General features: G+C 40.6%; 1 protein-coding gene and 1 long non-coding RNA gene across 5 annotated transcripts in view; both read left to right on the top strand.

The window, feature by feature from the left end:
* The window catches only part of LOC138171490 (PDZ domain-containing protein 2-like), a 539,177-nt gene that overhangs the window by 465,079 nt on the left and 60,695 nt on the right, over positions 1 to 13,403 (top strand). For all 4 annotated transcript variants that reach the window (XM_069101003.1, XM_069101012.1, XM_069101022.1 and 1 more), the window contains 6 exons: positions 2,336 to 2,455; positions 3,324 to 3,438; positions 5,937 to 6,010; positions 6,722 to 6,947; positions 8,148 to 8,265; positions 9,548 to 9,680. In XM_069101003.1, the coding sequence (XP_068957104.1) occupies positions 2,336 to 2,455; positions 3,324 to 3,438; positions 5,937 to 6,010; positions 6,722 to 6,947; positions 8,148 to 8,265; positions 9,548 to 9,680 (786 nt within the window). The remainder of the gene's footprint in view (positions 1 to 2,335; positions 2,456 to 3,323; positions 3,439 to 5,936; positions 6,011 to 6,721; positions 6,948 to 8,147; positions 8,266 to 9,547; positions 9,681 to 13,403) is intronic.
* The window catches only part of LOC138171518 (uncharacterized), a 579,386-nt gene that overhangs the window by 451,498 nt on the left and 114,485 nt on the right, over positions 1 to 13,403 (top strand). The window lies entirely within an intron of this gene.

Raw genomic sequence — 13,403 nt, forward strand, 5'->3', positions numbered from 1 at the left:
TTTGTGCCAAATTCTGGTTTAAAGGTCCCCTTCCAACAAAGTGTATCCTTCGTGCATGTGAAAATCATGTAAGATTCCTCAACAGATATATCAACCTAGTAGATTGTTTTGACCCTTTAATTAGTAGTATCAAGTAAGGCATAAAAGCTCACTAAAGGTGCTAAGCACTCTCATGGAGGTTATTTGGCACATAAGCCACAGGGAAGAATGATTCCCTTCAAACAGCAAAGTCTTCCAGATGCTCCTGCAGAGGGCAATGGGCTGATTGGTCCAAACCCTGCGACTTTGCAGGACAGGGCTCCTAAGTGACATCTGTAATGACTCAAAAGAGTTACATGTAGGGCAGGTGGTGGAAAGAATGTCATCAAAGTACTGCAGGATAGGCATAGAAGACAGGCCAGTCCCATCAAGATCAAGGTTGGTAAATCATACACATTTCCCATGTTCCAGTGGTCTACTAGCAGCATAAAGGACACTCGAGGAAAGCTTCTAGTATGTTGGATGGAGTCTCTATGATGAGCTCACGTGAGGAAAAGTTGGTGAGTCACATAGGATAGGCAGACACAGACCTGTTACTATTTGTTTCATGGGGGGGAGGGGTATACTCACTTCAATGAGGTCACAGATCTGATAGAGTATTGGGGAGGAAGGTGATGGAGTATGGTAAGGAAAAGGTCATTTGATAATCTAAGAATAAGCTTCCATACTCCAGGGATGAATGGGAAGTAATCATATTCCCATCATCATCTTAGGAAAGGCATACTCAACCACCCCTCCCATGCTACCTCCCTCCCCCAGGTATGTCTCTCAGTCTCTCTGTCTTTCTGTCTCTCTCTCTCTCTCTCACACACACACACACACACACACACACACACACACACACACACACACAAACACCCTTTTTGATGAGTTAAAGTCGAGGAGGCTAACATGACAAGCTGCCAAAAAGAACTGTTTTACATGATGCACAATTAAAGATATGTGACTGACAAAAATCTCATTTCTACCTCAGTAGCTAGAAAAATAAAATTTAAGGCAACAAGGAACACTCTGTAATCTCAAAAGTCCCCTATTAAATGAGAAGTGGCTCCTGCTTTATTTTTTTGCCTATGCTGGCATAAGTACAACTTCTGGGGAAATCTATAAATCATCAAGTTAAATGTACTATTTATAAGACCTTCAACTGTAGGAAGAATAACAGAGAAAGAAACTGGATCCATACTTTGCTACATAACTACCTAACTTCTTCTGCATGTTGTAAATAGCTCTCTATGTTGTATGCCCAAATTGTGTAGTTGATCCACTGAAAATAAAAAGGTCAGAATTTGAATTGCTTTGTGTCAGACTTAGAGAGTATAGTATATGTAGGAAAATATTTTCTTTTCTCTAGGTGAAGGATTCGAGAAAAAGCTACAGCAGACTCAGTAAAGTTTTTATAGAATGTGACTTCTCTAAGTGTATATGGGGTTTGTGTTTTCCTTTTGGACAAAGGTTGTGTGCTTATGTGTGTGTATGTGTAGGGGGTGATGTGATCTTAAACTGCTGATACATTCTAAACATGGTTTTGACCTCTGCCTGGGACTGGGGCTATGGGGAATGTTTGCCAAATGAGAACAAGACCATTAATGGTCACCCTGCATACCAATGGCCTTCAGGTTTCCAGTCCCTGGGATCCAATCCAATCCAAGGAATAGGCTTCTATGGCATTCTTCATAGATGAGAGGAAAACACAATGTACTAATGGAGTTCCTAAAAACAATTAGAGGTGGATGACACATGCTGGGGATGGTAGTCAGTGGCAGCCATGGCTATCCCAAAAGAGCCCACTAGTCTTTTCTAAACTCTTTTCTTCCAGTGAGAGTGAATGGCTATGAAAGACACAGGAAACAGTGTTCATTGTGTCCCTCATGCTGAGCTTTGAAATCTAGAATATTCTTGTGGGTGATGAACTTCTCCTTCCAGATTTCAAGGCTGTGATTTCATTGTTGTGGAGATTCCCTACACTGCACATTGCAGACCCTTGATCAATCCCCAAGAGTTGCTATGGCTCAACAATTCATCACCCTGTGAGCCACCTGATGCTAAGCCTATCCAGCCTTGGCTAGGCTATTACCCTGACAAGAGGTTGTATAATTCCTCTATGGATCATTGCTGAAAAGCTTCCTAGCACAGGACCTTCTAGAGCTTACATTCCTCTGGCTTAACTCAGGAGAACTGAGATAAATCTGCAAGCCACAGTGAGCATCAGAGGACAACTTTGACGGAAAGGTAAGAGACTGTAGTAGCAAGATAAATAAAAGAATTTCTGACTGTTGTCCTATATGGGTCTATTTAGGAATACCATGTTGTGAAGAAGTCAACTAGGTCCTTGAGCACTGCTCAGGTGGAATCCCCTTGGAGACTAGCTCAGCCCTCCATCATCTCCAACATTGTGTTGATGAAAGGACAAGGCAAGGTGAGTTCAATCTTTCAAGAGGGATTTCATTCCTCTGAGGCAATTTGTTCAACCTCTGGCTATGATTGTTTTGTTTTGTTATGTATGTGAGAGAAAAATTAACTAAGGAAGACTATTTTAAAATGTGAGTTTTATGTAGTTCTAAGTGTATCCTCTGGACATTCTTTTCTCTGAGTTCAGGATAGAATGGATCAGCTACATCTTTTTCCATTTTGCCTCCCATCCTTTGAAACGTAAATGCTACCTGATCCAGGACACATAATTTAGCGACAGAATGGAGGCCCCCTCATTTTAAAGTTTCTCTAAGGCAGAGCCTATGAGCTCTGGACAAGTCCCCATTAAATCTTCTCAGTGAGCTTAATGGTTTTCCATTATTAGGTAAAAAATTACTGGGGCTCTTTAAATGGTTCATTCTTAATGTGAAGGGGGAAAGAATAAAATAAAATCATGAAACTAGTATAGCACCAGAGCAGCATGCAATGAGGTTTCCCTATTCCTCAGAACCATTTTAAGTCTCTAAAGGTAACATATGGTCAATGACAAAGGAAACTGATCACAGAAAACTACTGGAGAAGAAAATCCCTGCCATAATTTATCTGCAGGTGATTAGAATGTTACCTTTACTGAACTTGGGAATACGACCATATTAGCAGTGGTCTCCGGAAAGGGACTTTGGCATGTTGTCTCATTGTTGTCCTTTACTGAAATTATCCATCAATTCTATGATTTTTGATCCACAAATTCTTTAGGATTCAAAATTTGAGTTTGTAGTTGATTTTTAATGCTTTTTTAAAAAAGCAACTCTTTATTCAATATCATTTTTATTGTGTTATGGTCAGTAAAAACTGTCTTTCTGCTTTGGGTCTAGGGCCTTGGCTTCAGTATTGTGGGAGGTCAGGATTCAGCCAGGGGCCGGATGGGGATTTTTGTCAAGACCATTTTCCCAAATGGAGCAGCTGCTGCAGACGGAAGACTCAAAGAAGGTAAGAGAGAATCTCCCGATATGATGAGAATAGGGCTTGGACTAAGTATGAATCTATGCCTGCAAACAAAAGGGAAGATGGCCCAGCTTCTCTGAAATCCCTTCTTGCCTTCCCCTGGAGGTCTATGACCACAGGAGAAAACCCAGTGCCTAAAGCCCAAGAAACTGGTGAAACAGAAATGCAGTCTCTTTTGTCAGCAGAGGAGCTCTTTCATGGCTTCAGTTTATTTAGAGGGTTTGTCTAAATACATCTTATACTAGAAACTAGTTAGATCATTTCTTTATGTAGATAATCTATGTGTCTTTGAGTCTTTGGATTGAGATAAAAGCTCTGCATTTTATGAAGCCACAGTGAGCTCCCAGGGCTGGGACTTGTTAAAATATCAGTTAGTGCTACACAATCCCTGCTTAGCCAGGAACAGATTTCCTTTTCCTTAAAAAAGTATTTTCGAAGTCATTTTGAAAAATGGTCTCAACAATTATTTAAACTGGCTTCACAAAGTGTTAGCTAGTGATATCTCCCCAGTAGGAATCATGGTAGAAATCTGTGCTTCAATAGGGTGATGTGAGCAGGCTGAATACCTCCATGGCAGATGATCATTTTTTCATCTCCCTTAGAGGAAGGGTCAGCTACCTAGTGGAGTTTTTGTCCTGAGTTTGAAACTGTCACAGAGCATTTCTGTAATGAACCGCTACTTTTCAGTTCATGTGCTTGAAGCTCATCTTGCTTAATAGGGCAAAGTAGAATGAGCCTAAGATACAGAAAGGATCAATGACTCAAAATAGTTCAGGGTTCCTGATCCTCTTAAATACAGCCTCCAAATATTTCTCATATAGCATTCTTTTCTCAATTAGTACATGTGTGACCTTGGACAAGTCACTTTACTTTTCTGGGACTCACTTCCCTCATTGTAAGGATGAGGGGGCTGGACTTAGATGACCACGATGGTCCCTTCCAGCTGAGGATGTATGTATGACCTAAGTGGGCAAGAGCAAGCTAGTAACAGATGTGGATGAGGTCATGTTTTCATTTTCTATGAGGCTCCCATAAGGAACCACAGGATACCTTCATATTTTGAGGACAATGTTGTGCTCTTGGGTTCAGATGCTGTAACTAGGCTTTTGTCCTAAGGTTCCCAGATGAAGAAAGCCCTGATAGCCCTTGTACTTCTTCAACAGGGAGAAACAATGGAGCTTAGCATGGAGTTGGCATGAAGAATGAGTTAAATCAGAAATTATCATGGCTATGCCTTAGGTGAATTCTCCTTAGCCTGTAACCCTGCTCCCTTCCTTGGAGCTAGCCTTCCCAGCAAAGGCCAAGTAGCTTTCCTGGGTCTTTCCTCACAAACAGCTTTGTGACTCAAGATCCACATCCTGTGTAACAGAATATTCCTAGTTACGGCTCTCGGAGTATGTGTGGGAAGTCACTCACCTGTGAAAGTACTTTCTATTTTTTATTTGTTCTTTGTTGGCCATTTCTCTTCTCTTTGTTGCTGTGGTACCCAGGAACAGACTGAGCCTTGACTGTCACATGGTACGACTTGCAGGACTCACAGCTCAGAAGAGTCACTAACATGTTCAAGCCCTTTCCCTTCTTCTAGAGACATAAGCAAGCAATATAAATGCACTCTCTCTATTCCGGCTTTACTGATGTTTTTGTTTCCATAGCAACTCAAGAAAGGTGTTATGACCCTGACAGTATGCACAGGGTTAAGCTCTGTAATGCCCTGGCCATGCTTCTTTTAATGAAGAAGATGTGTCCGGGATTATCAGGGAAAGATCTGACATTACACAGCAATCTAGGTAGAGGCATACAGTGGCCTTTAAGCTCAGTGACTGAGTGCCTGGAAATGTCAGTAAGAAGATAGATATTGGGAAATGGGGTGATTTCTAAAGGTGGCATTACCTTAGTCTTCAGGACATAATCTTTTTCCCAATGTCCTCAGTAACTACTGCCCAAGCATTCTAGTGCCTTGGGCACCTTGGTCTCCTCTACATGTAAGAATTGGCTGGGAAATGCTATGGGCTAATGCTTCATTGCTGCTGTTACTCCAGGCATTAGGGTATTTACTGCCAAACTGAGAATTTGGCTAAGAAATCACACCTGTAGCTTACATGCCAGTACAAGATAAGGTCTGTGAGGGAAGGGACTGTTCTTTGTGTTAGTCATTTTATCCCCAGCAGTTAATCCAGGTCCCCAGGGGATATTTAAGATTGCTTGTTGAAATGAATCAAATAATGATTCTAGGAGTTTGTTTTTATCAAAGACTTAAGGTCTTCGATTGCTGATGAAGAATTCTCCCTATCATTCATTGACTGGTTTCATTACCATCTTATTAGATGATACAAATGAAAATAGGTTGGAATAATAATAAAAGTCATCTTGTGCAAAGTAATAAATCAAGGACCTAGTAGGAACCCATTACTCTTGATGGCCTAGTCAGTATATTCCTGTAGGCTCTAGGAGAATGTTAACTTGGTCTTGCTTTGGATTATTAGGGGATGAAATCCTTGAAGTGAATGGAGAATCTCTACAGGGACTGACCCACCAAGAAGCCATTCAGACCTTTAAGGTAACAGAATGATAACAGACACGTGTTTTGTTTTGTAAAATTTATCATTAAATTTATCTTGTATTATAAATGTAGCAATCATAAATAAAAAATATTTAATTAGACAAAACCAGGGGCTTGAATGAGTTACTGAACTTCAATTATATAAAAGTATATGTATGTATGCGTGTATATACACACACACACATATATATATGACAGTGACAAAACTGCTGTGTCTCTTTTGCACTTTTTTTGTTTTCTTCTGTAAATTAAAAAAATATTTTGTTGATGTTCTTTTTTTTTTTATTAAAGCAATTGGTGTTAAGTAACTTGCTCAAGGTTACACAGCCGGTTATTTCTGGGTGTGGTGCTAAGTATCTGAGCCCGGATTTGATCCAGGTCATCCCAACACTGGAGCCGGTGCTCGTACTCGCTGAGCCATCTGGCCACCCCTAAGCAATTGGGGTTAAGTAAATTGCTCAAGGTTACACGGCCAGGTGTTTCTGGGTGGGTGCTAAGTGTCTGGGCCTGGGATTTGATCTCCAGGTCTTCTCAACACTGGAGCCAGTGCTCTTACTCGCTGTGCTACCTGGCTGCCCCTGTTGATGTTCTTTTTTAACCAACATGATTTTTCCTTATTGTCTTCCAATTTTGGTGAGATTATTTCCCACTTTTGTTATAAATGCATTCTCTCTATTCCTGCTTTACTAATGTTTTTTGTTTCCATAGCAACTCAAGAAAGGTGTTGTGACCCTGACAGTACGCACAAGGTTACGCAGCCCAAGCCTTACTCCATGCCCAACACCCACACTAATGAGCCGATCCAGTTCCCCAAATTCTAATGCCAGTGGAGGAACTCCTGCACCAGGCTTAGATGAAGGAGATTCTTCTTGTTTGGGTCGAAAAGGCCCAGGACCCAAGGACAGGATTGTCATGGAAGTCACACTCAACAAAGGTGAGATGATGTACTCCCCATTAGGTCTTGTTCTCTTGTAAAGGATATTTTAGCCTTTATAATCTGCTTCTCTCTTCATATTCTCCTGAATTCCATCTGAACTTCTGAATTCACACTTATGGCAAAGTTCACTTTGCCTGTATGGTGAAAAAACTAACCTGCCACCAGAGCCACATACATGGTACCCTCCAGAAAGACACTGGGATCTTAAGTGGTGCATAGAGTCATTGTAGATAAGGGAAAGAATCCCAGTGACCCACTCCTCAGATAAAGTCCCATATATCAAACTGAAGAATGTACTAGATACTCTTGATTCTGAAGCTAAAGAGAAGATTTTAGAAGTGGTTTTAAAAAATTTATTCATCTAGGCTTGGTGACACATGCCTATAAACTCACTGTTACTGGAGTAGTAGAGGCTGATGGATTGCTTGAGCGCAGGAGTTCTGAGCTTCCACAGGTCTAAAACCAATATGTTGTCTGAACTAAGTCTTGCATCAATATGCTGAGCCTCTGAGAGTAGAGGATACCAGGCTGCTTAAGGAAGGCGCAAACCACTTCAAGTCAGAAACAGAGAAGGTCAAAACTCCCATGATGGTGGGTTGTGGGATGATGTCCATGAGTATCCATTGCCTCTCTGGCCTAGGGAGACTCAGTCACAGAACAACTATAATTATTCAAGATGATTACAGTTATCAGTCAGTCATTCATGGAAACAGATGAGGATAAACAAAAAGGCCACAGATCAAACATCATTCATTCTCATCTCCATTTCTGTCTTCTGCTCACTCTTGGGAGAAATGCCTTTGGAGCAGCAAATTGAGTAAAGAGTCAAAGCTGAAGAAAAGAAGGAGAGACTCAAGGACCTTCTAGAATCAGTCCCTGATTAAGCCAGTGTTGAGTCATTTAAGAAGATGATTGACAGTGGACCTCCAATTCTACAGTGACTTCCCTGATTAACACAACAGATACCCCCTTTTCTCAGAGAGTTTTTGGGAAAGGGCTAAGAGATGATAAGGGGTTAAGTATGTATTGGTTCACAATCTGATTCCGGCCACAGAATGAGAAGTTATTGGTGAAAAGAGGAATTTGTTCCAAGAACCTATGTAGGCATGTGATATGTTCTCCTTCAAAAGGGATAAAACTGTTTTCTGTTGTGGTTTTTTCTTTCTGTTTATTTCCTTTCTATTCTGCTTTTCACAGAGCCAGGAGTCGGATTAGGCATTGGTGCCTGCTGTCTAACCTTGGAAAATAGCTCTCCAGGCATCTACATTCATAGCCTTGCCCCAGGATCAGCAGCCAAGATGGACAGCAGACTAAGGTAAGGTGTGAGCTTGTTAGCATGGGATCAATAAGCCAGTTCCAGAAATCCTTAGAAAGATGACTACCACACAACAGGACAATGCTAAGGTAGAAATGCATATACATATTGATGAGATATGGATCTAATGAAATAGATTTAATTTGTATCTTGCGTATATAGTATTCTGTGTGAGTGTGTGTGTCCCCATATGTAACTCCTCCTGTATTCAGACTGAGGGAAATGTTGAGCAGAGAGATGTCAAAGATGAACCATCCAGACAACATCATCTTATGTTGAACTGCCTCATCGCATTTTTTGATGTTGCCTTTACGGGACTTATTTAAGGGGTACCTGGGGCAGAGCTAAACCCACCTATTCATAACAAGCTAGTAAAACTGCAAGAAGGAACACTGCTTAAAGCTCCTCATATTTCCCTAGCCACATAGCATCCCCAGGGAAGTTTGAGGATTGTTCCAATTGTATTACCTGCATTGGCCTTTTGGGTATTTATTATTCTATCATAGTATATTATTAGTTGATTTTCACTGTGAATATGCACATTAAAAAGGAATCAATAAATTGTGGAAAAGCACATTAGAAAATTTTTTTCTTGATGACTAAAAGCATATATTTTCTTAAATGACATCACAAGATGATGATTCTTTTTTGAATGCTTCCATATGTCTGGAGCCCACCAAGAGAACATACTTAAATTCTTAGACAAAAGCATCTTTGTTTTATAAAGCTTCCTTCCCTGTACCTAATTTCAAGGGAAAATAGGCAACGCGTCCCAAATTTCTCATTAGCTCAAGTTTGAAATGGTTTTGCAAATTCTTTAGCAGGCTTTTTTGAGCTTTTTTCTGTAAATTATGTTATACTAATCATTTCAAGATGGCAGGAATAAGGAAACCAGTGCCCTATACCAACATCCGGTCTAATTTGTTTTAAGTTGATGTTATGAATAATCTGGTATGGTATCAGTAACCAGTGGAAGATGGGAGGCCATTTTTCAACCTAAAATTTCTGTGAGAAATTTGTCTTTGGACATATTTCTGAAGCATGCCTTTTGTCCTTCAGCAGTAAGTTGGTGGACATCAGGTGTTAAAGAAGACATTCATTTTCAAACATTGCCAATCTGTGGTTTCATTTTGCTGAATTATATTTGTTGTAGTGGAATGTTTTATTGCACAAGGGAGAGGAGTCATTGAGGAGAGATAGTAAAAGATATTTTTCCTTCCCCAAGAAATCTCCAGCAAGAAGCCAAGTACTAACTGAAATGCTCTTCTGTTTGCCTCTTTAGCCGGGGTGACCAAATCTTAGAAGCACATTCTGTTAGCCTCCGCCATGCTGCATTAAGTGAAGCCTATGCCATCCTGAGTGAGTGTGGACCAGGACCAGTTAGCCTCATCATTAGTCGTCACCCAAACCCTAAGGTGAAGTATGGAATTCAGTCCCTTGGCTTAAAAGAGGGGCTATTGTGCATTTTCCAATCAAAAGGCATGGTTGGGCTTCCTTAGGAACAGTGATTGATCAATCCTGGTCGCTTTACATGGAATGAACTTGCCAGGTCCCCATTAGGACCAAGAGAACTTTGCTAAATATCCTGTAAATGGAAGAGTTACCTTTTTGTTTCACACAAAGTATGGGGAAACAATACAATAACTCCAAACCCAGTGACCACTTCTAAAAGAGGAGGAAGGCAGAGAGTATTTCTAAAGTTGAACAGTATCATATCAAAACACCAAGTCTATGGGGTAGGCAGACCTGATCAGGACTAGTTTATTTTGAAGCAAAAGACAGAGTAAACCCAACTTACTTGTGTGGATGTAGGACCTTGACCTTGGTCTTATCAACACTGTATTTGGTAGAGGGGAGGAAGGGGAAGATTGATGGTCATAGAACCTTTTCTTTTTTTGCCATTTTTGGAGGGCAGTTGGGGTTAAGTAACTTGCCCGGTTACATGGATAGTTTTTTTGTGTGCGTGTTGTGTCTGAGCATGGAACCAAACTCCGATCCTCCTTACTCCAGGGCTGGCGCTTTATTCACTGAGCCACCTAGCTGCCCCAGAACCTTTTATTTTTAACATACAATGTTTTGGCAGTGCTATTGATAATTACAGAATTATTGCTGCCATCTTGGGAAGGAGCCACCACTTCATATCAGTTTGCCAGATCTTTTTTTCATTTAGGCCAAACAGACTAAATTATGCTTAGCAGTAAATGAAAATTTTTTTCCAGAAGGTTACAGAAATTTTCAAACTTTCTGATTCAAACTCTGTTTTTCCAGAGCGAAGTATTATGATTGTGGTGGCATTATTGTAGTCAGTAATGAGAGGCTGCAGGCAAGTCTGGTATAGTAGATAGGGGACCTGCTTTAAATCTGGTATGACCTGAGGTGACATTCTTCCTGTGACCTATACTGGCTCTGTGACCCTGAGCAAGTCACCTAATGTTTTGGGCAACTCTCTACAACACACTGACCATAGAGAAGGTGTGGACCTGCACTCGGTAGGAGTTTCCTCAAAAAAAAGTTCCCCTTTCCATGGGTCCAATCCCATTCTTGAATTACAGTTGTTTCAGGATCAAATCAGTGGTAACTGATGACAAGCAATGATCATGTGACAGGAGGCATAAATTAAATGGTCAATGAAATTAGAGCTATAAGTAGAGTACTTTTTTGGTGAGATTTGTTCTCATCATTTGGAATCTAATTTCATTGAGGTTCGCAGAGTTAAGTGATACACTTGAACTAGTCAACTATTGAACATTTCAGTCTTTTTTGTCTGGGCATTTCTCTAGCACTCTAGGGCTAAGTTCATAAAACATTCCTATCAGAAAGAGAAATCTCTTCAGTTAGAAGAGAAGAGGTTTCCTTCTCTAAGGAGAACTTCACTTTTTTGTTGAGGACTTAGAGTATGTGTCCAGGAAATGGTCAGTTTTTTCTTTTGAGGTAAGGGTATCTCTGCCAATAGGAAAAAAAAAAAGAATGAAGGTTGGTTTTGTAAGCTTTCAAACGCCTTAGATTATGGGTCTTACTTCCTCTAAACCATGAATGCAATAAAAAAAAAATGGGCCTTTCAGATAAACTATATAGAGAACTTCGTTTTTAAGGTCATTTAAAAAGCAATCCTGGTGAAGTATTATAGTGGGATAACATGGGACAGCTTCTTGCACTGTGATTGAAGAAACTCTTGTGTTTAATTTTTAAAATTCGTATTGGAAACCTTCCTGCTATCACTAGGTATCACTAGATGTAACTACACATCTTAAAATTCTATAGGCCATAAAATATAAAGGTTAGATTTACATTCTCCTCCATAGGCTTTTCACTGTATCTGTACATTCCCTTCCTAAGAATAGGGTTCTTTTAAACTTGTTTTTTGAGAACATCTCCAAGGGAAAGAGGAAAAGCTCTACATGTTCTTGATCCTACAGCTGGAAGGGACTTTTGAAGTCATTAACACCTGTCAGGGCAATTTTGAGGATAAAATAATTTTAAGAATGAAACTGTAAGGCATTTACAATATTAGGTATTATTATTTGGTCCAGTCCCTTTATTTTGCAGATGAGGAAATTAAAGCCCAAAGAGTGATTTCTCAAGATGGTTTCCCAAGGCAGAGACAGGATTGCAACCCAGATGCTTCAACATCAACACCTTTTAATTGTACCACACAGCCTATCTGTATGGTAATAGGAAGTAGAATGTACTAGGGATCAATAACCATTTTCTAATTGAACAGACATTTAAATGATTAGACAACTGTGGGCTTCTTCAGGCCACCATCTGAAGTAGGCCTTGGGGGTATTTTTCTCCCTTCCCATGTTGGGAGATGCTGGGGCCAGCATCAGAACCTTATCACCTAGGGCACTGTCTCAAGTGATACTTGTACTGAGAAATGAGGAGAGATTCAGGAGCCTTAGGTGGGAGGGGGCAGGGGGAAATGCAAGAAGAGGAGGGGGTGGCACAAGGGTAGAGGAAGGCAAAGAAAACACTGGGGAGCTCTTTCATTTCGCAGACAAGTAACCTTGAAGCCCGAAGAGCTACAGGGATTTACCAGGTTCATAGACCCAGTTACTCGAAGAAGCAGGGTTCTGACTATTCTGTCCTCAAATCCACTGTCCTTTCCACTGGGAAAAGGAGGTGAGGGTTTCTTGTCTATCCTATTCTCATGTTTCAGATAGAAAGGAAATCAAATGTGCAGAGCAATGTGTAATAGGGAAAATGTCCAACATTTTTTGACAAAGTTATGAACTGAGTATGGATCTGTGATCCTATCAGTGTGTGCACCCCTTCCACCATGCAGATAGCAGCCCATCCATGTCTTAATCATCTCCATTCCCTTATTATTGGCTTTGACATCTTGCAGCAGCCAGTGTCTTTCTTTAGCAGTTCTGCCACACTCTCCCAACTCCCTTCTCTTCCTGGTTCCAGAGAACAATGGATTTAGAGGCAGAGAATCTGGATTCCAATTATGGTTCTGGCACCTACTTCACCTGTGTGCCAGGAATCGCATCATTCAACCTCTGTGGGACTCAGTTCCCTGAGGGGTCCCATTGGATGACCTCCAGAGGTCTTTTCTAACTCTAAATCCTAGTATCTATCCAATTTGATTCTCTGATCTTCTGTGGGTTGAGAAACCAGATGTCTAAGATTGATTAAAGTGCATCTCCATGCCAGACTAAGTAGGGTTTCAGCAAAGGTCACAAGGATTGTCCTTGAAAGAAACTACATGAGCTTTCTGGCATTGCTTTTGGATTCTCAGAGGTCTTTTTGGCTTGTTTCTATAGAAATTCTTGGGTGGATTGTCCTTTCAAGAGGTTTCCTGGACAAAAATGTGGTATGAAATAGAAGCCCTTCTCTAGTCATTTTCCTTAATTCCTTTCCAGCTTGCTTCATTTTCTATTGATTAATCCTTTGTACTTTGACCCTTTTAGCTATTATCCAGAGTGGAATCTGGAGTCAGGAAGACCTGGGTTCAAATACAGCTTCTGACCATGAAATGGACATGACAGCAAAGCCAATTATAATTTGATAGGAGTGTTTATTAACTGCGGTGACTGCCTCCCTAATAAGGAAGGCTTCTGAAGGCACCGAGTCTTCTGAAAGGTATACTTTTATAGAACTAGGTGTTGCTAATCAACAAAATGTGGTTCCAA

Source organism: Petaurus breviceps, unplaced genomic scaffold (assembly GCF_028583685.1).
Source record: "Petaurus breviceps papuanus isolate PSGF00001 unplaced genomic scaffold, PetGlider_PUasm1.0 128, whole genome shotgun sequence".
In the NCBI taxonomy this organism is placed as follows: Eukaryota; Metazoa; Chordata; class Mammalia; order Diprotodontia; family Petauridae; genus Petaurus; species Petaurus breviceps.